Source organism: Pholis gunnellus (assembly GCF_910591455.1).
Source record: "Pholis gunnellus genome assembly, chromosome: 9".
NCBI classification, from domain to species: Eukaryota; Metazoa; Chordata; class Actinopteri; order Perciformes; family Pholidae; genus Pholis; species Pholis gunnellus.
This window is the reverse complement of record NC_136535.1, coordinates 18,938,003-18,964,537: the sequence shown is the minus strand read 5'-3', so window position 1 is coordinate 18,964,537 and position 26,535 is coordinate 18,938,003. Positions and strand designations below refer to the sequence as shown.

The following is a 26,535-nucleotide window of genomic DNA, read 5'->3' as shown; positions in this document are numbered from 1 at the left end:
TGGAATTGTTGGTAATGTGGCCCTCCAAGGGCAATATGTAGAATTCCGCAGGACCTCAGAAACTAAGGATGGGTCGCCATGTTTCTTTTTTTCAGGCCACACCCACGCTTAGTTTCTAAGGGCAGGCAGTGTTATCTGGGTCAACTGGAGGGGCAGACTTTTTCTTTCAGGAATTTCTACAGATGATGATCTATTGGGCAGATTTTTTACAGATTTAGGCCTAGCTGTCTTAATCTTAATTGTCTTCCAGGTTGTTATATGGCCTTGTTATGTTTATATGCATGCACTTTTTGTAATGTGCATTTTTTTCCTTGTGAATAATTAAATGCCAGGGTGACATTGCTCACTGCAGTTGGCTACATTGCCCCGCCTTGGCGTCTGCAAGCCTTTACTTACATAGTAGTCCAGCGTTCAGCACATTCTCCTTGGGGGATCTAAGTAACCGTCCGTCTAAACCTGAAAAATGTGCGTGCACACACACACACACACACACACACACACACACGTAGCTGCACACGGAGAACCGACCCTGCTCTGCAATCTTCATTAACTCATAGGGAAGTGTCATGGCCCCGTAACCTCGCTGCTCTGCCCCCGGACATATCCCCACTTTGATCCAGCACCTCCTTACAGCCCTAATGAGCCTCCCATATCAGCTCAGGGTCATTTGCTATTATCATCAAGATGCCAAGCAGAGAGAGAAACCAAATGTGAACAAACATTGATTCAAGCCCTTTCATGGCATTGAAGACGGTTCTGGGTAACATGATGTTGACAAGGCAGAAAGTCACATGTTGCTTAAAGAGTGTAAAGTTAGCGATGCCTAACGTGTGGTGACCAAACTGCACTACCAGAACTCGTCATCATTCCAAAATATAATCTTTGTTTTAACTGTACCCTCAAAGAAAACTTTTAACACGACTGGAACTGCAAATAAAGACAGAAATCTACACCGTTTCATGATCCAGGTGTCCAAATGTGGTTTGGCTTTGGTAACACTTTCTGTCTCTGGCCAAACCTGACGGTGATCAAATGAACGTAATTCGGAAGTAAAAGGGCTTTAACATGAGAACGAGAATAGCTGATAATTCATTCAAATGTCATTCAAATGTGCAGGAATACAAGATTTACACGGATGAAATCTGGTAAATAGATTTACAAAGAGGAATCCACATGGTATCTGCAAACTTGGTTTATATCTTTATTAACCCAGTATATCTCAACACGCATGTGCATGTAAACAGACCTTTGCTGTCTCTCAGAACCCAAAGACAATCCCATAAACTGAGACCCACACAAAGTTGAGGGTCTGTATTCATGGAAACCATCCTCTTTGACTTTGAATCTGAACAGTCTTACTCTTCCCCCATGAGTGCATTAAGATAACCATTTCTGCCGTGGATCAGCTGTTGCGCATTGGGATGCATTACACAGGCCCCCCACCCACATGCATACACATAAGCATGCATGCAATTATTTCTATGTCTCCAAAAACCTGCACAATATCACTCGGGGGCCTTATATCCTCCAAGACAAAAAGTCAAAAAAATATAACATTATCGAAACAAGTCAGGCTTTTTTTCATAGCATCTTTTGCTTTGATTTTTTTTGGACAAACATTCCTTCCATGATTCTCTTTCTGTCGAACGTACATGGTCAAGGACAACAGATCACGATATCATGGAAACCCAAAAGGAAAAAAAGCGTATTACAATGAAGTATTGTTTTAGCTTAGAAGCAACAAATCATTTATTTGAAAAATGTTATAAAGCAGTGTGACCCTCCCCCTGGGTCCAAGTCCCCTGATATCCAAACACCTGCTGCCTTTTCCTCAATATTCACCAGTCCCGACTTCCTCGTGTGGCCTCTGAGCCTCGTACCTTATAAATTTGAATGATCAATCTTCGTCTCACCGATGGAATGACAGGATAGATGACACACAACACTTACCTCAGCACAGAGTCATTCTTCTATACATTTTGGAAGCACATCTGTATGAGAGACTGTATGAAAGTATTGTACACTCCTTCTTTCTCCAACACTTTTTAAATCACTTTTTTCTCTGACAGAGTTTTTTTGTGCCATCTTTTGAAAATGATTTCTTGCAATCAGCTTCGTAACACTATCATATCTTTCAAATTCATAGTTGAGAAACAAATGGAAAATGTTGGTCTCCTGATAGTGGTGGAATGGTGGTGATAATGGTTTCCCATCAAGTTACAGACATCTGCTTGAATCTTCTTGTGTTCTCCACAGACAAACATCGGCCACCGAGTCCCAATCCCTGCTTTTCTCATTAGGTGTTATTGACATTACTTATCCTCTACAGTACAGTACCTCCCCTGTTCAATTTCTCCAAGGACCAACGCGCTTCCTGAAAAAAGTACTATTTGAAGTACTTTGACCTAAAATGAATCAACAAAACTTCAACCATGTGTCCATTCCTTCCCTGATGTTAAAAACATGAGGCAAAGAAAGTCCAGATCAATAACTGAATTAGCAGGCCTCAGCTGCATGGCATGTATCTCAAAGCTGTTCAATAAATGTGGAGGGCTTGGATCTCAGTCCTCAGTGGTCGGAAGTTATACTCAAATCTGAAGTGATTTACAGTTTCTTCCTCACTAGATGGAAATTGAGTCTCTGGCAGGAATGATTTGTATTTCCTACATTTTTTTTAAGTCTCTATTCCCACATTTCTATTGTAACAAATGGTCACAGAAAAGGAATGCAACTTACCAAACAACGTGTCTATGTTTAAGAAGAAAGTCTGCAATGCTCATCTCTGAAAATCTACGCCTCAACAAATTGATTTTGCAAGCTTTTTTATTCAACGGAAAATGCCACATTAGTATAAGTAGATGAGATATTTGATACTGCACCATCCACTCTTCAAATAAACCAAAGGGGTACATATGATAATGTAACAGGAAACATGCATTTTTGCAGCAGAGCCAGCTAATAAGACTGTAAAATCAGTGTGGTTTGGCTGTAATATTTTAAAGCAGAGATGTTCCACCTGATGATTTGATAGGCTCACTCCCATCTCTCATTTCCTTTATGCAATCAGTTCTTTTTCTGGCTAGTGATGCATTAATTATTTTAATCTGCAAGATGAAAATTCAGGGCAACAGAACAGATTTTTTTATTATGATTATTTATTATTCATTGGCTCTGTACAACTAGAACTAGAAGTATTACATTGCTGCAGCTGCATTGCTGTGATGTGTGCATTTACTCTTTTTTTGTCTTTGTAATTGTCTTGGGGAGCACTAAGTGGCACGCAAAAGGTTCAATGTGTCTAAATATTTAATCAACCAGTGCTCTCAGTTCAGCGTACCTCTCATGTCTCTCATGTAACTGTAATATGAATGTGGGTCATTTGGGGATGGCAGTGTTGGTTTGCCAGTCAGTCCACCACTTTTCAGATTCCACATTAAAATTTCTCAATAAAAACTGGATGGTTTACCATAGCTGTGCTTTCATGGTAAACCATCCAGTTTTTATTGAGGAATTTCCCAGAGGAAATATCCTAATGACTTTGGCAATCCCATGACTTTTCCTCTAACACCACCACAGAGGTGGGTGGATCTTGGGAGGTTTGGGGTAAAATGTTAGGGTAGTAAAATGTAGTAATTTGGTACAAACATTTATCATGAATACTGTCAACACGTTGGTGCTTTAGTGCCACCATGAGGTTGACATTACAATTTGTGCAGTTTTTTTGGGTTTATAATTAATTTTTTAGAGAAAATTCATTACTTTCACTTCTTGACATTTGGATACATTTACCGCGCTACTTTTACTTATTAATTTTTGTATGCGTTCATCATATAACTTCAACAATGTTTATATCTATAAACTCATATTTATACCAATAACATCAGATACATTTTTTGTCTTATCTTGAGACATTAGGTGGCTACTGTGACAGAAAGTTTGTGACTTTAAACTTTTTTTAGCAGAGGAAAGAAAGGTCCATCAAGGGCTGTGGAAAAAAACACAAGATCCTGTGAACTAGACCAAAGGTCAAAGGTTGTTCATAGACAGCAGAGGAGCTTTAAGGAACCTGTCACAGAGAGGAAAGTGAGCTTCAACAATCAGCTCAGTAGTAAATAAAGACGAGACAAAGGTGGGATTGTGTTCAAGATGTTGCATTGAATGACATGGACAGCTAGCTTGAGAAAGGGATACAATCAATCAAGGCCTTCAACACTGAGGAAGAATACCAGTGGTCACTGGGTCCTCATTCAAGCACAGAATAATAGAGTAAAGAAACATAGAGCTAGTGTTTGATTCCATTTTTGATCAAGATGGGAAATTGCTTTGTGAAAGCTGCATGTGTTTTATCACTCTCTTCTCACCTCAGTGTCCATGTCTATCGTGTACATGTTGGACCACATGGACGCATGCTTGTAGCTCCTCGCCCCAGCAGCTCATATGTTTTCCATTTGTTCCTTCAACGTAGAATTCATGCCCTAAAATAATGGGGATTTTCAGAGACTGTATAGTTCACGCTTGAATCAGATGGGACACAGTTTTACTACTTGCTGAGTACGTATTTCTTATCTTGTGTCTTTATATAGCGTTCATAAGATCTAAATTGTTTCCGAAACAAATGAGTTGAATGTCGACAGCTGGGTGCTGTTCTGTTTTTGTAAGCAGACATTTTAAAGCATTGGATACAGGTTGCACACTTAGCCCATCAACTGAAGTACAAGCATCACTTGACATGATAACTTAATTACAGATGGAGATTTTGAGTCATCGATTCTAGACAGAACTGCAGTGATCACCACACCGTGGTATATTCTTTAGTTTGGAAAATGTATAATAGTACAATGAACTGCAAACTCCGTAAACTGATAAATAACGGTGAACAACGTGACTTCCTGTAGACACGAGAGGTTTGCACACTGTGGTATTCAAATGAGTCTGCACTGTTATTAATCACATTCTTGAGTTTTGAGAACCTGTTTAGTCGCCATGAGAGTTGATCCGACCAGATTTAAGTTATTAATGATCAAATGTGTTCTGAAAGAGCACCGAGACCTGCCCTTATAGTCAAACTTTTTGCCCTCTGTCTCCATGAAAGCATCTGTCAACTTCTACATCTGGAAAAGCCATCCTGTTCGGTTCACTGGTAGATAGGATAGAAAATGTGTTTCACAGAAAGGATGAAACGTGGCTGAAGATTTAAATACCTTATGTTCAGCAGGTAATGGGACTTCTTGGCATTTCACAGCAACCATTATAGGCAAGGGTTGGGTTTTTTTGCGCTTAGAAAGATTGTTCTGTAAAAAAGATTCCAAGATTTCAATCTTGGAATAGACTTAATCCATGACTGTAAAGTTAACCATGAATCAACATTTAAATAAATTCTGAGAAACATCTTGTAAAACATGCACTCAGCTTCAATGCTGTTTGCCAGTGTCGTAAATTTGACCATTAACCAGTTCCCCTAATGCATACTGAAGGTGCCTGCTAAAGCAATAATTCAGCCCAAAATGAAAGCCTTCTACAAAACAACAAAGAGGAAACGCATTGTATTCCAAAAAGAGCAAACTATTGAAAAGTAATCATATTCACTCCCTTTTTCGGTAGCCAACCAGCTGCACTATGGGTCCACGGTTATACTGACATGATGAAAGTCAAAAGAAGTTTAGATTTTCTTTCCTGCTGAGTCTTGCTCAAATGTCATTATCAGTGTATTTTAGTGAGGAAGATCGATCCCTACCAGTGACCTCCCTTGTTCCCTAATGCTAACACTACATGGGCAAGGACAAATTCAAGTAAGATCCTTTAATCTGAGCTTCCTCCACTGCTGCTGTAGGAATCTCACAGCGAGCTGTGGGAGCACATGTTCAATCACACAGACCATTAGCTCTAACCCGCTCATCATTAACCTGGTAAACAATGGCGCCTTGATGCATTTGGAGAGATGAGGGTGTGCTTGTTTAGTGTGTGAGAACTTCGCTGACATATGGCAGCCATTAGGGCTTTAATGAGCTTCTTCCTCTGATAGCTATTCTAAGCATGTAGCACTTGCATTGCCCAGTCTGTCCTCCTGCCAGCCATGCAAACTCCAAGCCTGTGTCTTGGCAGATGATTCCTACATCCACACAGATAATGGCAGACTTGAGGAATGAAATCGGGAAGGCGAGGTACACAGGGCTTAAAGAAAGCAGCAAATGACAAGTGAATCCTGCCATCATGTTGTTTTTCAGACAGACCTATGTTTATCTCAAGGAAGAGTCCCACAAAATGTTACTGTTCAACTGCTTTGTTATCCACAGAGTTATGACACATCCACATCCTGTACCCTGGACAGCCTCAACCTGACTGTGTGGTGGATACACTGTCCATCACAAAGCTTTAGTGTTCAGCTTCTTGTTAATAATGAAAATAATAATGATACTGAAAGTGGAACAGCTGTGGCTAACATTGCATGTGGAAAAATGTCCTTCTTTCTTCTTGGTTGAAACAATAAGCCACCTGGCCTTCCAGAGGAAATGTTTGTACTAAAAAATATGTCAACCTTTCAGCATTGGCAAATGGTCCTCAAAACAAGCCTTGGCCTTAAAATACTCTTTTTATTTTTCCATGTCCATTTCCTAACTAACACTCAAATATGGGCTCTGGTGATTCAGTAAGGCTTGTGTCCATTACTGGTAGGTTTGATATATTCCGCCAGAAGCTGCAGCAGCTTTTAAGACCATGATCATTACCATGATCATTACCATAAACGATTGCCATCTTCACAATGTATTTGCTCATGTGCAGTTCTGGGTGTCCAAAGAAAATGTCTGAGGAAAAAAGTGCTGATTGTTCTATGATTAAGTTCATATTACACCAGTCCAGCCAACTTTAAAGGGATCTGTTCCTCTCTGAAGGCTTACAGTGTTAATACAGTTTTCACTGAACCTTTTCAGTGACCTCTAATAAACAGAACGGGAGAGCTGCTAGCCAAAGCAAAGACCGACCTGTCAGAGGTAATCATAAGGTCTGTGCTGCAGTTCTTTATGCAAATAAAGATCATCATGACATGCACACATCAAGAGCTTCAGTGCAACAGCAGCTATAGCAACGACATTTTAGTCAAAGAAATCTTTGAAAAAAGACCAAAACTAAGAATAAGGCCTGCCATCATTACATTCATATGGTCCCCATCATATTTTAATTCAAAACACAATCTGCTGCACACTTTTGACTCAATTTTTAACCTTTAATCTGTTAACTGCCTTTAGATTAGTGTCCAGTGTCTAAGATTAAACAGTGTTAAGATCAAGATAGTTTGGTGCATACATGTTATTGCAAACAAGATTATATCCTCACCTCAATTTGCTGACAATGATTTAGCCTGGAACAATAACAATCCCATAAATGTGCCCCTTTGTCTAACAGCCAGAGAAATACTGAGGAAAATAGATGTTTAATTGGCTCATCTTACTCACGAATCAAAAGATGCTTATAATAGACCTGGACCCTGCAGTGGAACTAACTGAATGGAAAGACTGGAAGAGGGGATAAACTCTATGCATGGTATGTTAGTTGACTTACGGTGGAAGGATCATTCCAGACCTGTAAAAGACATCATTGTTCCCTGAAGTTGTGAGAACAACCACAGGAGTTACAGGGACATCATCTTTCACATCCTGTTTTTTATACCTTATTTGGCACCAAAATGGATCTCTAGATGTATTCATTTTGTGTGCTGTAAAAAAGAAAATCTTGACTGCATCTTTGAGTTTAATTACTTCCAGAAAGGAAAAATAATGAAAGAAAATATGGTTTCTTTCCATTTTGAATTCTTTCACAGGCTCCAAAGTTCAGTGCAGGAGCAACCATAGCAGTAAAATTAATACAGGGCAGATTGTCCCTCTCTCCAATAGAGTCACTTGCAGGGATGTATGATGTTACTGCAGGCGTGTGAAAGCAGCGAGATAGATGGGCTCAAACACTGGCTGAGAATTCATATAGGAGGATATTACTAGATGTTTTTTCCCAGAGTTTTACCAAAATGCAAATATGTTTGAGCCATGTTCAAAAGCACATGTCTTTTTTCAGAGAATCAAGAGAAATTTAATAAAGGAAACCCAAATTTGATTACTTTTAAACTAGAAACAAAAGCATACAAATGGCAAGTATTTTCTTCAGCACGAGGGAGATGTTGTAGTGTTTAGAGCATGTTATTCTTCACAGGAACACAAACATAACACAAAGGAACATGAGCAGGAATGCCCCGAGGATTTAAAATGTAGAGCTGTGAGTCAGCATCTTTTTCCCCATGTATTTTTAATCACCTCCTTCTCTCCACCTCTGCCCACTAGCGAGTCTGTACAAGGAGCCCCTCACTCTCCATGTGGCCACCCCTGAGTCCTTACCACATCTCAGTCTACTATAAACTGTGATACGGTCACAGATGGCTGCTGTTGTATTAAAAGCATTACATGTTGAGTTTAATGCAGGCAACTTTCAAGAAGGACATACGTTCAATAATTTATCCAAAAGAAGCAAACACATATTGTCATTTCTCCCCAAAGATTCCAGCAACCAATGAATGCTACTCTCTGCAACTCTCTATCACATTGGCACACAAATAAGCACAACTTCATACACATATATATATAGGCATCTGTGCAGAGGTTTACATATATGGACATACACAAAGACAGGTGTGTTTAATCTAATTGGGAAGGAAACCAAGCGTGCATGGGAGACAGTCCAAGGTCCTGGGGATTAAACGCTCAAGTTCATATGAAGAAAGACGATTCCCATGTGAGAAAATGTGATTTATATTTCAACCGTAAAGCTTTCTGCAGTGTTCCCCTGAGTGAACACTTGGTGATAACACTGTCCATAGAGTTTTTATTGCTAAAGATAATTTCTAAAATGATGTGTGTGTGTATGTGTGTGTGCATGTTCGAAAGAGAAAGGTAAAGTCGTGTTCCACATATTTCCCCAAAAGTAAAAATAGTATTAGAATTATGTAGTTACTTCTAGTATCTAATACTTCTACTTTCCCCCAATATCTGCCTACGTTCTTCGTCGTCTCATTACATAGCTAAAACCTCCAGTACAACAGGATCCAGTCTTAGGAAATGTCCATAATCATTGTACTGTAAGGTACTCTGAAAACAGCCAGGCTTTTTTTTTTAGTGAGGACCAGATGGTTTCTGTCTTCACACTGTTATGTGCCTGCGCTCTCTTAATTTCATGCAGACCTATGCATCCATTTAACCAAAGCAAAGCCTAATCCAAGTCTTAATAGAGTGAGACAGAGTGGCATTCACAAGCAGGAGTAAATGCAACTATTACAGAGCAGGCTCCAGTGTCTCGCCACATGCTTGGGCTGTGTCCAGGCTGTTTATTACCTTGCAGTGTCAACACCATGGCCTTGGTGTCAGCGGCTGACATACATTTCCATAGTGGGTGCCTTCTGTCTCATATCAGAGATTGGAAGCAGGTGGACGGTCGGGCCTCCACAACACATAATGGGCTCTACCACCACAATTTGGCAGCGATACCAAAGAGAGCAACGTTCAAGAAGCCAATCGACAATGAGTGCTGAAAAGAAGGGAGGGGGAGCAGAGCACGGATTGCCGCTCGAAATATTACCAGAACCAGACTTTTCTTTAACACATCTCTCGGTGCACACTCTCCTTCTACTGAAGTCAAGCTGGAGTAAATTGTGCTGAGAGGGCGAGGCTGATATTTTGAATCTGCAGCAACCCCTCTCATCCTTCATCCTTATTTATGATTGTTCTAGCATCTGAAGCCCCATAAGTGTTGATTGTGATAGTGAGTGATCATCTGCCACACAGTGATCCCCAAAAATGTTATGTTCCCAGTAACAAACGCATTTCATGTCCTTAATTGCAGTTTAGGCCGAGCATCATGTCACATCTGCCTCAGAAAGAAACACATTCCTTGAACTGGTAGTAAATGAGTTTTTGGCCACTTGGGGGCATCGGACATCAGCTGTTAGTCAAACATTGATATATTATCACCTTTAAGTTCATATGACAAACTCTCTGCAAGCAGTTGCCCATTTATACTTCCAGATGTTACAGAGAAATATTGGTATTGATTTGGAATCACGTTTCTGTCCATCTGTCAAATGTTCGTCCAATATTCACTTTTTTTACTTTAGCTTTAGTCTCCATCAACTGTCTCCACTATGTTCACCAGCTATTAGCTCTCCTTTTTTTTATGTGATAAAGAGCTGGGTAGTCTACAGCAGGTTGTAGAGCTTTTATCTGCCTGGTGAGAATAGACACCATGGTTGATGGGAGCTTTGGGAATGAACGAAAACAGTGAGCTGAAAGACACAACGGTGAACTGAGTCCACTGCAAATTCTCTACGGAATTGTCCCTATGAGCAGCATCCTTCACATTCAGAAAATCAACCAGACGAGGCAGACAACAGACAGAGAGACAGAAAGAGATGCTCTTGCATGCTCAACGGGCAAATGCAGGAAACACCATAATACATCTGATGAAGCCTTGAGAATCATCTTCATGACCAAACATCAAGTCCAGTTTGCTTTAGGACAAATATAGAGAGGTCAACATTCCTGCCTCTCTACTGTATCTGCTTCTTCTCTATCGTGCATGAATCACAGAGAGGACAGTAATAAGTCTGTCACTGTGGAATGTTAAAGCTCACGACGCAAATCTAATAAAGAAAAGGATTCCCTGGTGAAACCCTGGTGGCTCAGTGTGTACACGCAGCTATCCAGGTTCCCTGCTTGAGCTATGAGTTGCAGTCTCTCTTGGTAATTATGTTACGCTGGAATGTGGCTATATCCACAGTACTCACAGCAGATCCTGCTGGTAATTTTGTCCATCGAGGAGTAAATCAAGGTTTTTGGAAATGGCCCTTTTATATATATTGTTTATGATGAGCAAATACAGCAAAAAATACCTTAACACTGAAGCCTGCAACACAGGATTATTAGTGCATGTCTCCGCATAAAGCAGAGGTTCAGTGAAGGAACCGAGCTGAACACAGGAGCTTGACTGACTCTCTCCTCGTATAATGATTATGGCAGAGTGAGGATGAATCTGTCTCGAGAGACGTGATAAGGAAAAACGTTTCACAAAAAGAGAAGAGCGGTGTGACTTCGGAGCACGGAATGTTTAAAAAAAGAAGAGAGAGGAATTCTGATTGGATCAAATATCTCAATCTGTTCCCTATTTGCCACTCCGATGTGTGAAAACCAAAGAGCCCATGTCAAAACAAACGCAATGGAGAGCTGCCTTTGACAAACAACAACACGTTCCTGTGAAAGAGGAAGAACTGCTTAACACCCCTGGCAGGCAGGTCCTTTCTTCTAGGAAAGAGAAGGAATCAAACAGGAGACCCTCTCCAGTGGGTGTGTGTGTTTGTAAGCATGTGGGGGGTTGGAACCAAAAATCCTCTGGTCACCATTCTGTCTCAGCGGGACTCTTCCGAAACATTAACAACCATCCTCCTGTTTGCGTGTGGACGTAGACCGCAGGGGTTTGGACAGTGGAAAGAGCAGACGTGACGGTGACGAGATAATGCTCAGAGAGTAGAGGGATCATCGGGTTTTGTGGAAACTTTCTGGAAGTGTTTGCCTTTTAATGAGGACAGACACAAGGTTCCCTCTCTGAGGGTCAAGGCCGTTCAGTTAGTAAAATGAGCAAATTTAGAAGCCTGAGGTTATGGGGCAATAATGTACAAATTGTTTTTCTGTCCTCATTGATGTCCTCAGATTCTTCAACACAGAAATGTCCTGTAATTTTTGTTCTCATCCTCTTAGCAGTTGCCAGTCAACTAATGGAGACTCCAGGACACTGCTTCCAGGCAAGAAACAGTCTGGCACATAGCCCCTCGTAAAACAGCAAATTGTCATTGAGCTACACAGTGTTAATTAGTTAGCTTTAGAGCTGCTGGTAGGTGGATTTCGCTACTGTTCGGAAGAGCCAGGCTAGCTGTTTCCTCCTGTTTCCTGTCTTTATGCTAAGATAAGCTAACCAGCTGCTGGCTTTGGCCTCATTTACTGTACAGATATGAGTCGTACCAATCTTTAACTAACTCTCCACCTGAATGTCAATAAGTGTATTTCCCTATTCTCAAAACAATCCCTTTAAGTAGCTTATAATGACAATAAAACTAATTTGAGAAATCCAATGCAGTAAAGAAACATTGGGTAACTCTTCATAAATTGAATTATTGCTATCATGTGTGACAAAATGCGATCTAACCTTTTACATTTTTTAAACATACTAAACCAGAACCGCATATACTGTCATTAGCATACCATTTTTATAGAGTGGAGGCTCAGCTGGGTTAGCCACAGCACTCCAGGCTCTAGCCTTCAAAGGAAACCATTTCTCCCAGAAAGCACTTCTTCTACCTTTAACTACCCAGAGACCCCACAGAGCAGCCTCATCCAATCACGGCAACACTACAGGCTCATTCTGCTTTTGCAAAGTGAAAGCATAAGGTCTGAACTGGGCCTATTAAAGCTTTAACAACATGTTGTCCTATGAGGATGTAAGTCAGTTCATGCTCTCACAAAGCTGCACTCAGCTTGTTACTACTAAGAACGGCTGCAATGCGAGGAGTGGAGTATGAAGGTTTATAATTAAGTATGAATTAACTCACCGTATTGGCATCGCGTCCCTTTGAAGCCCAGTGGACATTGACATATCCGGTCTTCGGTCTTTGCACATTGGCCTCCATTGAAACATGTGTTGACGCCACAAGCCCCTGCGGATATACCACATATCATATACAATGTATCCATGTATGGATGATGGAGATCTCTCTGGTCAGCTACATTCCAGCCTCGTATTTCCAGTTCAATTACTGTACTGAATATAAAATTGATGAATACACAACTGCTTCATAGCAATATCAAAACTAGCCCTATGTGATACATGCAGCATGTTTATAATGCTATTACTTACTATGCAGACAGCCCATCTCTTCACCCTCCTGAGTCCAGCCAGGGCAGCACTTATAAACTGTGTGCAAATCCGCGCTGTACACCTGCCGGTACACTGTGTAGTAAGCTGTCCTGAAAAAGAGAAGTTCTGTTATAGTCACAGGATTTTCTGGAAGTTACAATATATGTTTATATTAACTATTTATTAGGTAATGTGTAAGTGTAAAACACTCCATCAAGACTTAGTCCACTCCAGATTTGCTGATGAGTGAGATGGCTTCATGGAATAGCAAAGATCACCAACAAAGTGTTTGTGTGTTTGAAAAAGTATGTTTGCTCTCACCTTCTCTCATAGTTCATACACCATCTGTGGTTGGTGCAGCCCTGCTTCCACACCTTAACCATGCGGGAAAAGACCTGAACACAAGGCTGACGGGCCCCCAGCATGGACATCTCATGGTCAGCACAAACATTTGGCCTGTGCATGGAAAAGCATTGACAAACGGGTTCAAGTAATGTGACCAAGTCCAAGCAACCGATTTACTTAAAACAAATATAATTAATTAAACTAAGGTTAAGCAATGACATCAGAGCATGTGCTGTGGAGGTAAAGGTGCAAAAGCAAAAGGTGACCCTCGGCTGACAACCGTCCCATGTCGGACAATTGACTGCTAAGGTTTGCCAAAACAGCCTCCAAAACAGTGGGAGGGGCGTCACAATATTGTGAAAATGTATTTAATGCCTTTGAGTGTAATGCAAACCACAATAAGGTGGACAGATGTAATTCAAATTGTGTTAGACTTATAATTGAAGAAAGAAAAGAACATGATATAGTGTTGTAAAGTTCAAAAGCAGCATGTGAGATAAGGCTACTTCATTTTCCATTGTTTTATACTGTATATATTTTGAGGTGGGTACAAGTTGACTGAGTTTAGAGGTGGGCTGTAAAGCTTCCAATGTTGGTGTGGGCCTGCTGCAGAGCTATGTGTGCCAACAAACATGAACCCCCACATGTTCTACACATGTTCAGTTGCATGGACTTCAGCTCATCATAGACACATTGTTTGTCAAACAATTATACAGCTTCCTGTTTTGTGCAATGTGCTTGATTAAGGTCCAGAAAAAAAAGAACAGCCTACAGGACCCACAGCACCCCATAAACAACCAATTAACTTCCACAGGAAATCAATTTCCTCCAGAATTGTTTGCATGTTCATGTGCCTGAATGCATGTAGCCCACTGATGTGTGCAAGTGCATTACGCAGCACAGAGGTTTGTACTGTACAGCACTCAGTCAGAAGCAGACTTCATCCGACTGCATTGTCAGTGCAGGTATCCTAAACTATCAGGAGATGTCCTCCTCCACAAACCATCTGGCTTCAATACACAGACAGCAGCCTGAAGTTAATTAGAGGAAGCCTTTTGTTTCTCCTGTAATGAAAACGATTATTTTAATCATGTCTAGCACAGTCTACTTAAATTGGGAAACCTCTGTTAGAGCACTACAAAGAAAAATCACAACCCATTGGAAGTTATTTTGCAGAAACACGTTACAAATGACACATATCGATCCTCATAGGGGACCTGAAAGAGCGACGCCTAGTGGGCATCGAGGAGAGTAAAGTATAAAGTAACAGAATTACAGACAAGTTAAATAATTAGCAAAACGTGGACAATGTATAGAACTGTCTTTGTCAAATGAAATAAAAGGAAAAAAGCAGGCTATGACGCGTTGCTTCCGTCTTATTTTAAAGCAATAATGCGTAAAACTCTCACTCACCTGACCGTTCAATACAAGTTAAGTGCAAGTCAATTTAAAAACTGGGAATTATATAAATCAAAAAGCGTTACTTACATGCCAAGTTGCAGCTCCAAAGATGATGCGATGTGCATAGTGCTGAATAATAGCACACACAAAATATCTGGGAACATAGTTTCAGCCAGTTACAGACACGGAGAGAAGTTCTCAATCGGCGCAGCCTCTGTGTCCGTCAAATGAAGAGCATCCTGACATTTATGGAAGTCCTCCTTAAGACATGACTCAAGCTGATGTTTTGTTTTTTTTTAAATATATTTCCCGAGATCCAGACGTAGTTTCCCGTTCACTGGTGAAGCAGAGGGACGACTTGTCTCATATCAATCGCAGCCTTTGAATGGCTCCAAGTAAACGCAACACCCACAGTCACTGAGGGGCCACCTCCAAAAACAAAAAACTGATGACATTGACCTGTGCATTCACCGTTAACACACCCAGACATGTTGTTATACGATCCCTAGAATAAATACATGACGCGAAAGTTAGGTGAACATCTCGTATTTAGAAATTATTTTTATGAAAATGGGAGTGAATGTGGCATTGTGGGTAAACTGGTTCAAATAATAAAATAATAAAGTCAAAGCAAGCAATTTACTGAAAAACAAATATAATGTATCAAACTAAGGTTAACAAAACCAACAAATTGAGTGGGTAGAGTGATGAAAGGAGAGCATGGATGTGTGGCATATGTGCTGTGGAGTTAAAGGTGCAAATGCAAAATGCAAATGCAAAGGAAAAGGTGACCCTCGGCTGACAACCGTCCCATGTCAGACAATTGACTACTAAGGTTTGCCAAAACAGCTTCCAAGACAGTGGGAGGGGCATCACAGTATTGCGAAAATATAAGTATCACCTTTGAGTGTAATGCTTTCCAATAGGCGCATACCACAGTGACAAAAGAGATCTGAGGACAGGATTGGACATGATTTTCGTATTTTTAAATGTGTTATATTGCATATATGTATAAATCAATACATATTCAACATGCATAATTAGTTTATGATATGCATTCTACATGAAATATTAGATTAGATTAAGACTAATTGTATTGATACCACTCAAGTCTCACCGAAGCAAAAGGAAGTACACAAAACAAATATATAGTATAAGTAACAATAACAATAATACATTAAAACATATATAAAATCAGGCATGATGAAAAATGTAAATACATACAACGCATTTATAGTAAAAGAACTGTTGAGAATTGCATATTGGTGTAGCGACGTCACTTCCGCCTGAGATTTGGTACTTCCCGTTTAGAGGGCAGGCAGCGGAAGAAGAGAGGAGGCGCCTCTCGCGTATCAACACTGGAGATGCATGACAGCTATATAATGTGTAATACTTGCACTTAACTGTACCAATTTGATTATATTTGTACGTGTTTAATTCCTTTTAAGATTTAATGAGTAACGTTACCTTCCTATTTGGAAAGGTTAGACATCCGTAGCAACAATCAAAACGGTAAGAAACCAAAACTACCCCGCTAGCTTGAAATGGCGATAATGTGTTGTCCAACGTTAGCCTCAGAACCGTGTTGACTTAACTTAGGTCTCCCAGCAGTTACTTAAATATTAGAGCTAGACATTAGCAGTTTACTATTTACTGTGAATATTGGTTCATGTTTTAAAGGGGTTGCCTAATCAAATAACTAGCTACTGTATCAGCTTCACTAGTATTAGACAATAGTATACACCATTGTTGATATTAGCATTATGTTAGCATTCATGTTAAATACACTATATAACGTTATCCTCTAATGGGTGCAGCAGCTGTAGAAGCTATTATTTGAATACAGTCAAGACTGCTGTCTAATTGGTTCCTATAGCCTCCCGTTGTGTCCGTGTTCAAAGTCAGAAGGCACCAAGTTATCATATGATAGTGACACGAGAACATTTCCCTCTCTTAATCTTGCCCACAGCTCATCAGCTGCACCAATATTATCTGAGGAGATCATTTAAGAGATGTTTGTCTTGTGATCTAGTGACTGTAGTTTAATGGGATGTGCCAGCAGGTGTGCTGCATGTCGAGTTAAACAGGTCTGAAACAATACCATCACATGGATCTCTCCTGTTGGCATGTTCCCTCCCCTTTGTGACCTTTTTTTCGGGGTTAACAATTAGCTTCTGTGTTGCTGAACAAATCATTCCTCGCAGCGAAATGAACAGGGCCGCATTCCCTTCGCCCATGGGAGAGATGGCGGAGATGAACCGTATCCAGTATGAGCTGGACTACACCGAAGGGATCAGCCAGAGAATGCGCATCCCTGAGATGCTCAAAATGGCTCCTCAAGGCCGCGAAGACCCTAATCTTGGATCTCAGGAAGTCCCCCACAGTGTCATAATGCAAGTCCCAGAGAGAATTGTGATTTCAGGTCAGTATGCTCTTAGGCATTCTGTCAATGTAGGGCTGTGTTTTTTTGTCTTTTATTACTTTTAAACTCTGTACGTCATTGGTGCTTGTCAGCTGACTGTAATATAGCTAGTATGTGGCTTTGATATGACTGTTGACAGATACTAGCTGGACTATCAGTGACTCAGGACTTTGTCATGTGAAATATTTAAGACCTAAAATGAAACTAAAAGTCTTTAGGCACAACACATGTGAAGATAGAAGTCATTATTCAACCACGGCATTCAAATCTCAGTAGATTGTTTGAATCAATTGAAGTAGAAAATGCATCGATGTCTAACTCACACCTTCCTTTATCAGGAGAGAGTAATGACACCCAGTTCCCCAGACCCAGGGACCTGGACCTAATCCAGTCAACACCACTAGAAACACTATCACTGAAGACTCCACCCAGAGTCCTCACCCTCAGTGATCGGCCCCTGGACTTCCTGGAAGAGGAGGAGCAGCAGGCGGCTCCAGACAGCGAGGAAGTGGTGAGCGATGAGGCAATAAATAGTAAATCAATTTACCAGGACACTGCATAAAATACAAAGACTTTTCTTCCACTAAACCATAACCTGAATAAATCAGTTGTCATTGTTTTTTGTAGTTGCGGCCCCAAACACGAGTACGCCGGGAACGTTCAGCCAGTGAGAATGCAGCCGCCCGTCACAGCAGTCAGCTGATGCGCAACGATTCTGCGTGAGTATTGGTCTGGATAAGCCATCATTAGCTTGGTACCAGCTCCATCTTGTCTTCTATATGCATGCACTTGCATCTTTCTTTTGGGTCTTGTGTTTCCTGTGTCCCTTTGTCTTCGTGACGTAGTTGGTTGTCTGTTGTCACTGTAAGCCGCTTTGCTGCAAGAACTTTGGAGCTTTTAGTATCAATACTTAATGCAGCAGTTTCTGTCACTGGAACTAATCCATTAACACCGTGATTTTAAACATTTACATACTCATCAGTTTTGATTTGCTAATTTACAAAAAAAAATTGAAGTATTACTAGAAAATGTTAGAAAATATTAATATTTAGTGTATAAACTATTTGCCCTGCGATGGTCTGTGGACCTGTCATGGGTTTAGCCTGCCTTAGCCCAATGTCACGTTTATTGTTTAGGTTACGCAGCAAAAAAAAAACACTTCATGTCCCCATCACTAAATGCATGTGACGTCGTGGTACTGTTGATAAGGTCACCACCAGAACAAGACGGTGGTCCTGAGTGAGATCATTACCTTTTCAGTGCCTTTCGTTCGCATCTCTGTTTCTGTTTTTGGTTTGGTGTGTTCTATGTTAGTAAAGCACCGTGTCTCACTGTGTGAGTGGTTGGCAGGTGAAATGCTATTATTGCAACATTACTTTTACTTACTTTCACACAGTTGCCATTTTTTTACAAAGTCAGTAAAGTTGAGGACAGTTGCTTTTCCTTATTTCTCTCCCTCTCCTTCCTCCCTCTCCTCTGTTGTCTTGTTCTTCCCTTGTCCACTGAATTGGCTGCTCTTAATGGTGGGCATTGAGCAGTGCGACCCAGTCCCCCCCAGCCACTGTCCACCCTTGCCCCACTCTCACCGTGACTGAAGAAGAACACAGCCTGTACAGCGCTAGCGGTGTTTTATCTTTCCTCCAGTCCACTACACGTCGGGCCTACCAGCAGGTCCTGGAGGTCTTGGACGAGAACCCTCGCAGGTGACCTCTCAATCATCCGGTCGTTTTTTGCCTGAATGAAAACTTGGCTTACTAGATTTTGGTCAGAGAGGGCAAGAGAGTGCTGCAGGAATGAGTCCTCAAACCCGGAAATGAGTTCGCGTTTTTACACTTCCGGTTCCTCCATCACTGGAAAAATCCTATTGGCATTTTGTCGAGGGAACCAATGCAATGCTAACTTCCTAGTTGGCCTACAAAAATACGTCCTCCCTGCAGCACTCTATACTGACCGCTTCAGTTGTTTTGACTTCCTCAACGTCTCATTAACTTTGATTTCTCCTGTTCATACGGGAAGGGGTGTCGTTTCCCTAAATGTTGTTTTGGCCCTTAGTTATGTTGGAAGGTCAGAAGTGTTTTGTATGGTAGATTCAAGCCTTACATGCCTATTTGTAACATTCAGTAACAATATTAATACCGCATGTATTAATCAAAATGTAGAGAGTTTGGAGCTGAATTGAACGTACCGTCAGGTGGAAGTAGTGATGGGAGTTGAACCACTTGTTGAAGTTGTACTAGGCCTTGTCAATTTAGATTTGATTTTGGAAGAAAGTTAATGATGATGAAAGTGTCAATTTAGACATTGTGCTTAGAAGGATTAGCCTGTTGGCTTCTAGGACAACTCTAAACAGTGTAGTTTTGCGAAGGACATGGAAGGTGTGTGTGCATGCATGCCACCAGTTCATGTTGCTCTATCTCTCTTATTCTCCCTTCTCCCAACCCTGTCTTTCCCAACCTCTATAGCAAACCATCCCTGCGAGGGGGGTCGGCCTCAAGCACCAACCCCCTGCATGACTCCAGGTAACTTCACCTGGCACTCTACCTTCATTCGGATCCTTTGTCCTTTTCCCTTCATCCTTTCCTACCTTTCATTCTCATTTCCGGGTCAAGAAACAAGATTAAGCCTTGGTCAAATTAGGTTGCTATTGTTAAACTTTCGCGATATATATCTTAAAAACCCTTAACGTATACACTCTCTTGTGGTTGAATTGATTCTCAGACTGACTGTTCTCTCTTCCAGGCTTGCACTATCAACATATGAAGCCACACTGGATGCGGGGACTGATGACATGACTGTGGTCGATGCAACAACGCTTCGACGTCAGGTTCGTGCTAAATAAATACACTATCGCCATTTTGCTGCAAGAGAGCTAATTGTGGAATCTCTGTCACTGAGAAAGCATATTGTTTTTGTTATTTATCTCTAGCTCATCAAGTTGAACCGTAGACTGCAGCATTTGGAAGAGGAGAACAAGGAGCGAGCAAAGCGAGAGATGATCCTGTACTCGGTCACTGTAGCCTTCTGGCTCGTCAACACCTGGGTGTGGTTGCGACGTTGAAACCCGTCCTGTGTTTCTGCCGTCACCGTGACAGAAGAACGTACTCTCCCTTATTCTGTGTCAAATGTTAGCAAACCGCTGCACTTAGTCCCTGTGGGAGGAAGACCGTGTAACATGTGTACAAGGCCGGTTGACCACGGGGCTTATGTTTTTGATTTGGTTTATTTAATACATGTAAAGTTTTATTTTTTTACTCTTTACTTCATCCTGTCTCACGTTTGTCATTTTGTTTTTGTTTTTATTACAAACCTTCTTGCTCAACGCTAAGCATGACTTGTTGTAAATATTTGTCTGTGTCGCTCAGAGTTTTGAATAGACGTCATCCAGACATAAAGTAAAGCATAGTTTACCAAAATGGGGGAAATGGAGCTGCAGTGTGGAGATGCAACATGTTGAATATTTATTGGGGAAAGAATATTATGTGACTTGAACTGGGAAATGTATTACAATTTACTAAAATCATACATATGACGTGTCGTCCCTGACTTTTTTTGATACATGAGGTGAAATGTAAACATCAGCATAGTTTTGCTGTTACCTGAAGAATGACCATGTCTCTCTCTCATCATTTTCTGTTTTTATTTTTACAGGTTATATCTTTTTTTAATCATAATTTCTGCTGAATGCTGATATTCCATTTTTTATAAACTAATACTGTAAGTTTGTCTTTTTTGTCTTTAGATGCACTGTGTAGCTAGTGTGCAATTGACTAAAAGGTCATTTAAATCTAGTTATAACATCTGTGTTATCCTAATATGGTGTAAATATGTTATTGCCGCTCAATGAAAATATAAAACAAAACAGATCATTCAAGATTTATTCTGTTTTCACACAGTATTACAATTAACAACCAAATGAACAAAATGGCTTAGAAATTCTTGAACAGAAACTTGCTAGACAATGAATAACATTTCACTAAACAATAACGGCTAAATATAATTCGTTTTTAAATTATTGCTGTGCCCTGATTGGGCTGTTGATGGTCTCACACAGCCGGTCTATCGCCTGCCAGCATTTTGGACACATTTCATTTGAAGACGTGTCCTGTGAGACTATAGTTCGGCACTTCAGTTGGTCCAAAAAATGCTCTAAACCTTGAAAGCATCATTCAAGCTCCTCGATCAGGCAGCAGGGGGGAGAAGACGTGGGGTTTGGTTTGAACTTTCCCACCGATTCAAAAATGCGTGGCTCAAGAGTATCCCCATCTTCTGGATACACCAATGAGGAAGAATTGCTGCAGACCCCGGTTGATTTGTTGCAGCCGCTCATTAAAAACAATGAATTTCTATCTGAACCAACGGCTGGGATGTCTTCACTCTGATTCCCGATTGTATCATCCTCACCACTGCCTCCTGATATGACCTCGATTGTAGGTTTGTAAACTTGCTGAGAAGAGAACATTGCTGTGAAGTTGTCTGTGTCCACATCCTCCAGATCAGGCAGGTCATCAATACGCAGTGAGCGATGTGGCGAAAGGTGAATGGTTTCCAGCTGGTCTGCATCCTCCAGCTCTGTGACCAGTGGTCCAGGACCATGTGCTGGCACGACCTCGTCTGCTTCAGGAGGACCTGCCCTGAGCAGAGGAGGCTGTTTCTCTTCAAAGGGCTCGCTCATGTTTGCCTGCTCTCTCACCGCTTCATTTCTAATGCCCTGTTGTTGTTTGTCATCTTCTGTGTTTTCTGTCTCGAGCATCTTTCCCGCTGTACTTTCTTGTTCTTGTGCTGAGTGCTCTGGATTCACAACCTCTTTCTCTTCTATCACAGGCTGCTTTACCTGTGTTTTCTCCTGGTCATCTTTCTCTAACTGATCCCTCTGGAAACCATCACCTGGCTGCTCTGCTTCCAGATTGCCACAGTTTGGCTGATGTCCGTTGGGTTCCTGTGTTGACTGGCTGTGCAGGAACTCTTCGTGGGCATCCAGGCAGTCCTTCACAAAGGCTTGGATCATCTCTCCTTTTGGTGAAGTCGGAAACTGGGTGTCACTTTCTTCACATGGAGTCTCTGGAGTGGTGGAAGCCTCACTTGCCCCTGAAATAGAACAGATTATAGACTACCGTTTAAAAAGAATCCACATTGACGCTGTGTATGTGCACTAGGGTAGTAAAAGTGTTTACCTGTCTCCTGTTGCTCTCGAAGGCGCCTTGTCTCCTGGCCTGTCTTCCGAATCTTTGCCATGGCATCCAAGCTGTCCTGAATTTTCCTCCTCTCTTGTGTTTCCCATTGCTCCCTCTCTTTCCACTCCGCTTCCAGCCCTCCCACTGCCCATGCCTCTGCACACGCCCTGTCTTTGGGGAACACGGGGCGATCGTCCAGGTAGGTGAGCTGCTTGAGACGCACAATCATGGTCTTCCTGTAGTGTGGGATTTGTCTCACCACCTCATTTCCTATTAGATTCAGCACGCGCAGCTCTGGCATGGCTTCAAGTACCAGGAGGATCTCCGGGTGCTTCAACAGATTGTCAGACATGTCCAGCGCACTGAGTGCCAGACACTGACTCAGATGCTCCACATCTCCCACAGTCTCCAGCTTGTTATGGGCTATCTGCAGAGTGCTCAAGTTGGGGAGGCAGGAGATGTTCTCGATGATGTGTATGTAGTTGTTGGAGACATTCAGGGTGGCGAGCTTTTTCAGAGGTTCAAGGTTTTCCAGCTTGTAAATGAGGTTCTGCTGAAGGAACAAGCAGCGCAGATCAGTCTGGGCATCCAGATTTTCAATGCGTTGGAGCCCATTGCTTTCCAGCCAGAGACACTTCAGTCCTGTGTACTCCTCTAGGTTCTCAATGGTGGAGAAACCTTTGAAATGCAGGTACAGTGTGTCATTCAGGGAAGGTGTTGAGTAAAGGTTATTCTGCTTACAGTTGTCTTTGAGGAATTTCTTGGTCATTCGTGGCCAGGACTGTTTTTCCCTTCCCTCTTGAAGTGGGCTTTGCAGTTTTTTGTTATTATTTTCTTGAGCTCCATCCTTTATCACGGCCTCCACTTCATCTTCGACAGAGGAAGTTATTTTGGCATCTCCACATTCCATTTGAGTCGCTGTCACCACTTTATCTTCCATCTTTTCCTGGACTTCAGGAGTGGATACAGTCAAATTGACAGGCAGGAGAATTATAAATAATATATACGTATTCTGTATATGTTTTCTAGCAATTTGTTAGATGTGTAGTCCCGTAAAATCCACTCGGAAGTCCGCTGTCTTAGCTAACGTTAGTAAACGTTTATGTTTGTTTCCATAGTAACGCTCCTTCGGCCGTTACATGGGAACGGTCTGGCTGGCCGGATGTTGTTTTGTGTTCCGTGTCGAGACTCGGACAGTTTAAGCTGATGCACATCTGCTGCCAGTAGCCGACATGGCGTCCGGATACATACTAAATCGTGGTGTGCTAACGTTAGGAATTCACTGTCAGCGTGTTTGCAGAAACGTGTCATTATCACAGGTTAGAGAGAAGAAGCGGTGGATGAAAGCGTACACGTACCTCATGGCCAAGAAGTTAAAGCTTGAAGGACCTCCACCACCGAAGCCACGGTGAGGCTAACTGTCAACGATGCTAACACAGGAGAGGAATAGAGAGCATCTCAAGGCCATTAATGTAATTGTTGTGTTGGTTAGCGTGTGTATTCATCTTAGCCAATCGAGTAGGCTGGATATATAGGATAGCATGATTACACTACACACATTTTACAGATGGACCTGATTTGCGGTGGGGGTTGAAGCATTATGAGTGCAACTGTATATGTGTATATGCATGTATGTATGTGTGTGCGTATGTAAATGTGTGTATATGTATAACGTTCGGCTTTGTCTGTCAAAACACCGTTTTTAAAGGTGCTATATAAATAAAGTTGTTTAGCTGCGCATGTGTAGTAACAATGTCCACAGTTTTTAAAGTGAACCCAGTGGCGAAGCTGTCAATAATGGTTCCTTTGCACAGGTGCTGCTTCTCATTTATCACCGTTTGAAACAAAAGTTTAAGCCGTAATCCTCACACTTTTATCCTGATAGTACAAAAACTATTAATTCTAGTGTACAGTAATGTCTGTCAGCTCTTATACATACATCGGGATTATTTGGATATCCCCAACAGCATGCACCAGAAACAAGAACAATGTTGTATTTTGGGAATCTTTTTTGTAGAATAATCTTTATGTTTGCCTTTTGTTTCAGCTCTCAACAGCCTCACTGGGATTACCATGCTGAGGTCCAGTCTTTCAGCAGCCGCCTCCACGAGAACTTCTCCCTGGAGCTACTGAAAACAGCCTTCATCAACCCCTGTTACCTGCAGGCGGAGCAAAGGAGGAGACAGGGCTTAGGCGTGGACTCTGAGATTACCGCTCTCGTTCTGAAAGATAATATTCAGCTCAGTGAAAGGGGAGCGAGTTTCACTAAAAGCTTCCTGAGCGACTGGTGCAGGGCCAGCTTCCCGATCCTGCCGAGAGACGGGGTGGAGAGTGTCGTAAGGCACCTCACCAGTGCAGCGATCGTGACCGATGTAGCAAGAAATCTTGGCATTGAAGACCTAACCATGAGTGCAGACTGTCCTGTTCCCGACGATGTGCTTCATTCAACGTTCATGGCAGTAATTGGAGCGCTACGGGAGAGCAGTGGAGCAGAGAAAACCGGATTGTTCCTCAGGGTAAGAGACTTGCAGCAGAGTATAACGGGGACTCAATATTCTGTTTAAAGTGACTAGAAGTTGTCCTTCAGACTCTTGAGTTGGCGCTGTTTGTACAGCAGTATCATATATTTTTTTTCTTTTTCTTCTCCCCCCTTCCAAAGGATTTCCTGGGCACTCAGCTGATTGGGAAGGACCTGTTTGATATGTGGACAGTTGTCGACCCCATGGGACTGTTGGTGGAGGAGCTTACTAAGAGGAGCCTTCCACTGCCAGAGCCTCGCCTCATCAGGTCTGCTGGAGCCAGTACTGTCCTGCCACTATACTTTGTTGGCTTGTACAGGTATGTGTGCGGCTGCGAATGCCCAATTTCATTGCCCAAATACCAGTAATTGAAGATTTACTGTAAACATTTTTAAAAAGGATCGCAGTCAGAGCTTACATGTCCTAAAAATCAAGTTACTTCTATATTACACATGATGGTTAAGAGTGTTTTGTGTATAATATGAATAGTATAATTATTTTTGTTTGCATGTGTTAAATCAGCGACAAGAAGCTTCTGGCTCAGGGTCCAGGAGAGACGCTAATAGCTGCCGAGGAAGAAGCAGCTCGCGTGGCCCTCCGGATACTCTACGGCTACACAGAGAACCACAGACCCCTTGACTTCTCTCCACTACAGCAGCATCAGCAGCCATTAATTCAATCAATCAGCAGCAATTAATGAAGTGTCAACACTTCTACAGCAGCGGGAAATCATTTTAGGGGTCAGTTGGACAGGAAAGTAGCACAAATCTACTTAAGAGATCATTTGAGATGAAGCACGTCTTTGTGTTTGTGTATTACAGACTTGCTACGGATTGTAGGGAGAAAGTTAAGGTAAATAAGGTCGCCATCTACCTTATTAGATATTAGTCAAACTTATCAGGATTATTCTTTTGGGTATATAAAAATCATTTCCCCCAGACAAATGAGGGCAAAATAAACCTTATTGTCCACGTTAATAATGTGACTATGATGTAAGATCCAAGTTTTAACTATCATAAACTTTAAATGATTTTGATAATATTCAAGACCAACTAATAACCTGCAGTCCATGGCATAAAATGACCCTGATATCTGGTTGTATAAATGCAATTTGGTTTACTTGTTCTTCTGTTATAATATGTTTTTCATCTGTAATAAAAAGTAATAATGTGTACACCATGACTTTGTTAATTAACATTTTTGGGAACATGCAGATGTTCTTCCATGGTATTGTGTGTGTGCTCTTATGAGAGGTGGATATTTGTGGATGTAAACTTGATATTTAATTGTGATACGTTACTTAAGTTTAATCTGTAAGTTCTTGCTTAGGGATTTGAAGAATTTCCATTATTTTTTAAATAAGTCATCTTTTTTTAATGTTTAATGGCAAGTGACTTGTATACATCTACATGGAACTTAATTAAGAGTGACAGTGTAAAAAATTGACCGTCCCCCATAGTGTTGCAGTGATGGTGCTAATCCGCATGGTGGCGCTTATGTTTTAAAGAGAGACTAGTAGTGGTCTGTCATGACTACAACCCAAGCGATCTCATTCGAGAGACAAGATAGTTCATCTCCCTTTCTAACCTTCGTAATTCCTCGGTCGAGTCACCTCGTGCGCTCTTAATTTACAGTTATGTTTTCAAAATAACTTCATTATCTATACAAATAAAGTTATTATCTGATAACCACAAATAAAGTAGTATACAGTAACTACCAACCACATGAATATAAATAC

The 26,535-nt window shown here is 41.4% G+C and overlaps 4 protein-coding genes across 4 annotated transcripts in view; 2 read left to right on the top strand and 2 right to left on the bottom strand.

The window, feature by feature from the left end:
• The window catches only part of egfem1 (EGF-like and EMI domain containing 1), a gene marked incomplete at its 5' end in the record, with an annotated part of 50,185 nt that extends 35,336 nt beyond the window's left edge, over positions 1–14,849 (bottom strand). The window contains 4 exons of the mRNA XM_079165671.1: positions 12,635–12,739; positions 12,940–13,049; positions 13,261–13,395; positions 14,773–14,849. Coding sequence (XP_079021797.1) covers positions 12,635–12,739; positions 12,940–13,049; positions 13,261–13,395; positions 14,773–14,849 — 427 coding nt within the window. The remainder of the gene's footprint in view (positions 1–12,634; positions 12,740–12,939; positions 13,050–13,260; positions 13,396–14,772) is intronic.
• Positions 14,850–16,003: 1,154 nt separating this feature from the next.
• mffa (mitochondrial fission factor a) lies at positions 16,004–20,636 on the top strand. The gene is made up of 8 exons (XM_079165780.1): positions 16,004–16,197; positions 16,890–17,107; positions 17,446–17,618; positions 17,735–17,826; positions 18,646–18,810; positions 19,570–19,626; positions 19,847–19,931; positions 20,034–20,636. The coding sequence occupies exons 2-8, from the start codon at positions 16,894–16,896 to the stop codon at positions 20,163–20,165; spliced, it is 918 nt and encodes a 305-aa protein (XP_079021906.1). The 5' UTR covers positions 16,004–16,197; positions 16,890–16,893; the 3' UTR covers positions 20,166–20,636.
• A 633-nt stretch (positions 20,637–21,269) lies between these two features.
• On the bottom strand, positions 21,270–23,047 carry dnaaf1 (dynein axonemal assembly factor 1; the record flags this gene model as incomplete). Its single annotated transcript, XM_079166102.1, has 2 exons — positions 21,270–22,192; positions 22,279–23,047. The coding sequence occupies 2 exons, from the start codon at positions 23,045–23,047 to the stop codon at positions 21,270–21,272; spliced, it is 1,692 nt and encodes a 563-aa protein (XP_079022228.1).
• Positions 23,048–23,507: 460 nt separating this feature from the next.
• On the top strand, positions 23,508–25,976 carry mrpl44 (mitochondrial ribosomal protein L44). The gene is made up of 4 exons (XM_079165702.1): positions 23,508–23,686; positions 24,326–24,794; positions 24,938–25,116; positions 25,320–25,976. The coding sequence occupies exons 1-4, from the start codon at positions 23,511–23,513 to the stop codon at positions 25,492–25,494; spliced, it is 999 nt and encodes a 332-aa protein (XP_079021828.1). The 5' UTR covers positions 23,508–23,510; the 3' UTR covers positions 25,495–25,976.
• Positions 25,977–26,535: the final 559 nt, after the last annotated feature.

Excerpts from the sequence above, each read along its gene's own strand:
- mffa (XM_079165780.1), top strand. The coding sequence starts at position 16,894 with ATGAACAGGGCCGCATTCCCTTCGCCCATGGGAGAGATGGCGGAGATG. Across the intron at positions 17,108-17,445 it reads AGAGAGAATTGTGATTTCAG|GAGAGAGTAATGACACCCAG; the intron begins GTCAGTATGCTC and ends TTCCTTTATCAG. Across the intron at positions 17,619-17,734 it reads CTCCAGACAGCGAGGAAGTG|TTGCGGCCCCAAACACGAGT; the intron begins GTGAGCGATGAG and ends TGTTTTTTGTAG.
- mrpl44 (XM_079165702.1), top strand. The coding sequence starts at position 23,511 with ATGGCGTCCGGATACATACTAAATCGTGGTGTGCTAACGTTAGGAATT. Across the intron at positions 23,687-24,325 it reads CCTCCACCACCGAAGCCACG|CTCTCAACAGCCTCACTGGG; the intron begins GTGAGGCTAACT and ends CTTTTGTTTCAG. Across the intron at positions 25,117-25,319 it reads TACTTTGTTGGCTTGTACAG|CGACAAGAAGCTTCTGGCTC; the intron begins GTATGTGTGCGG and ends GTGTTAAATCAG.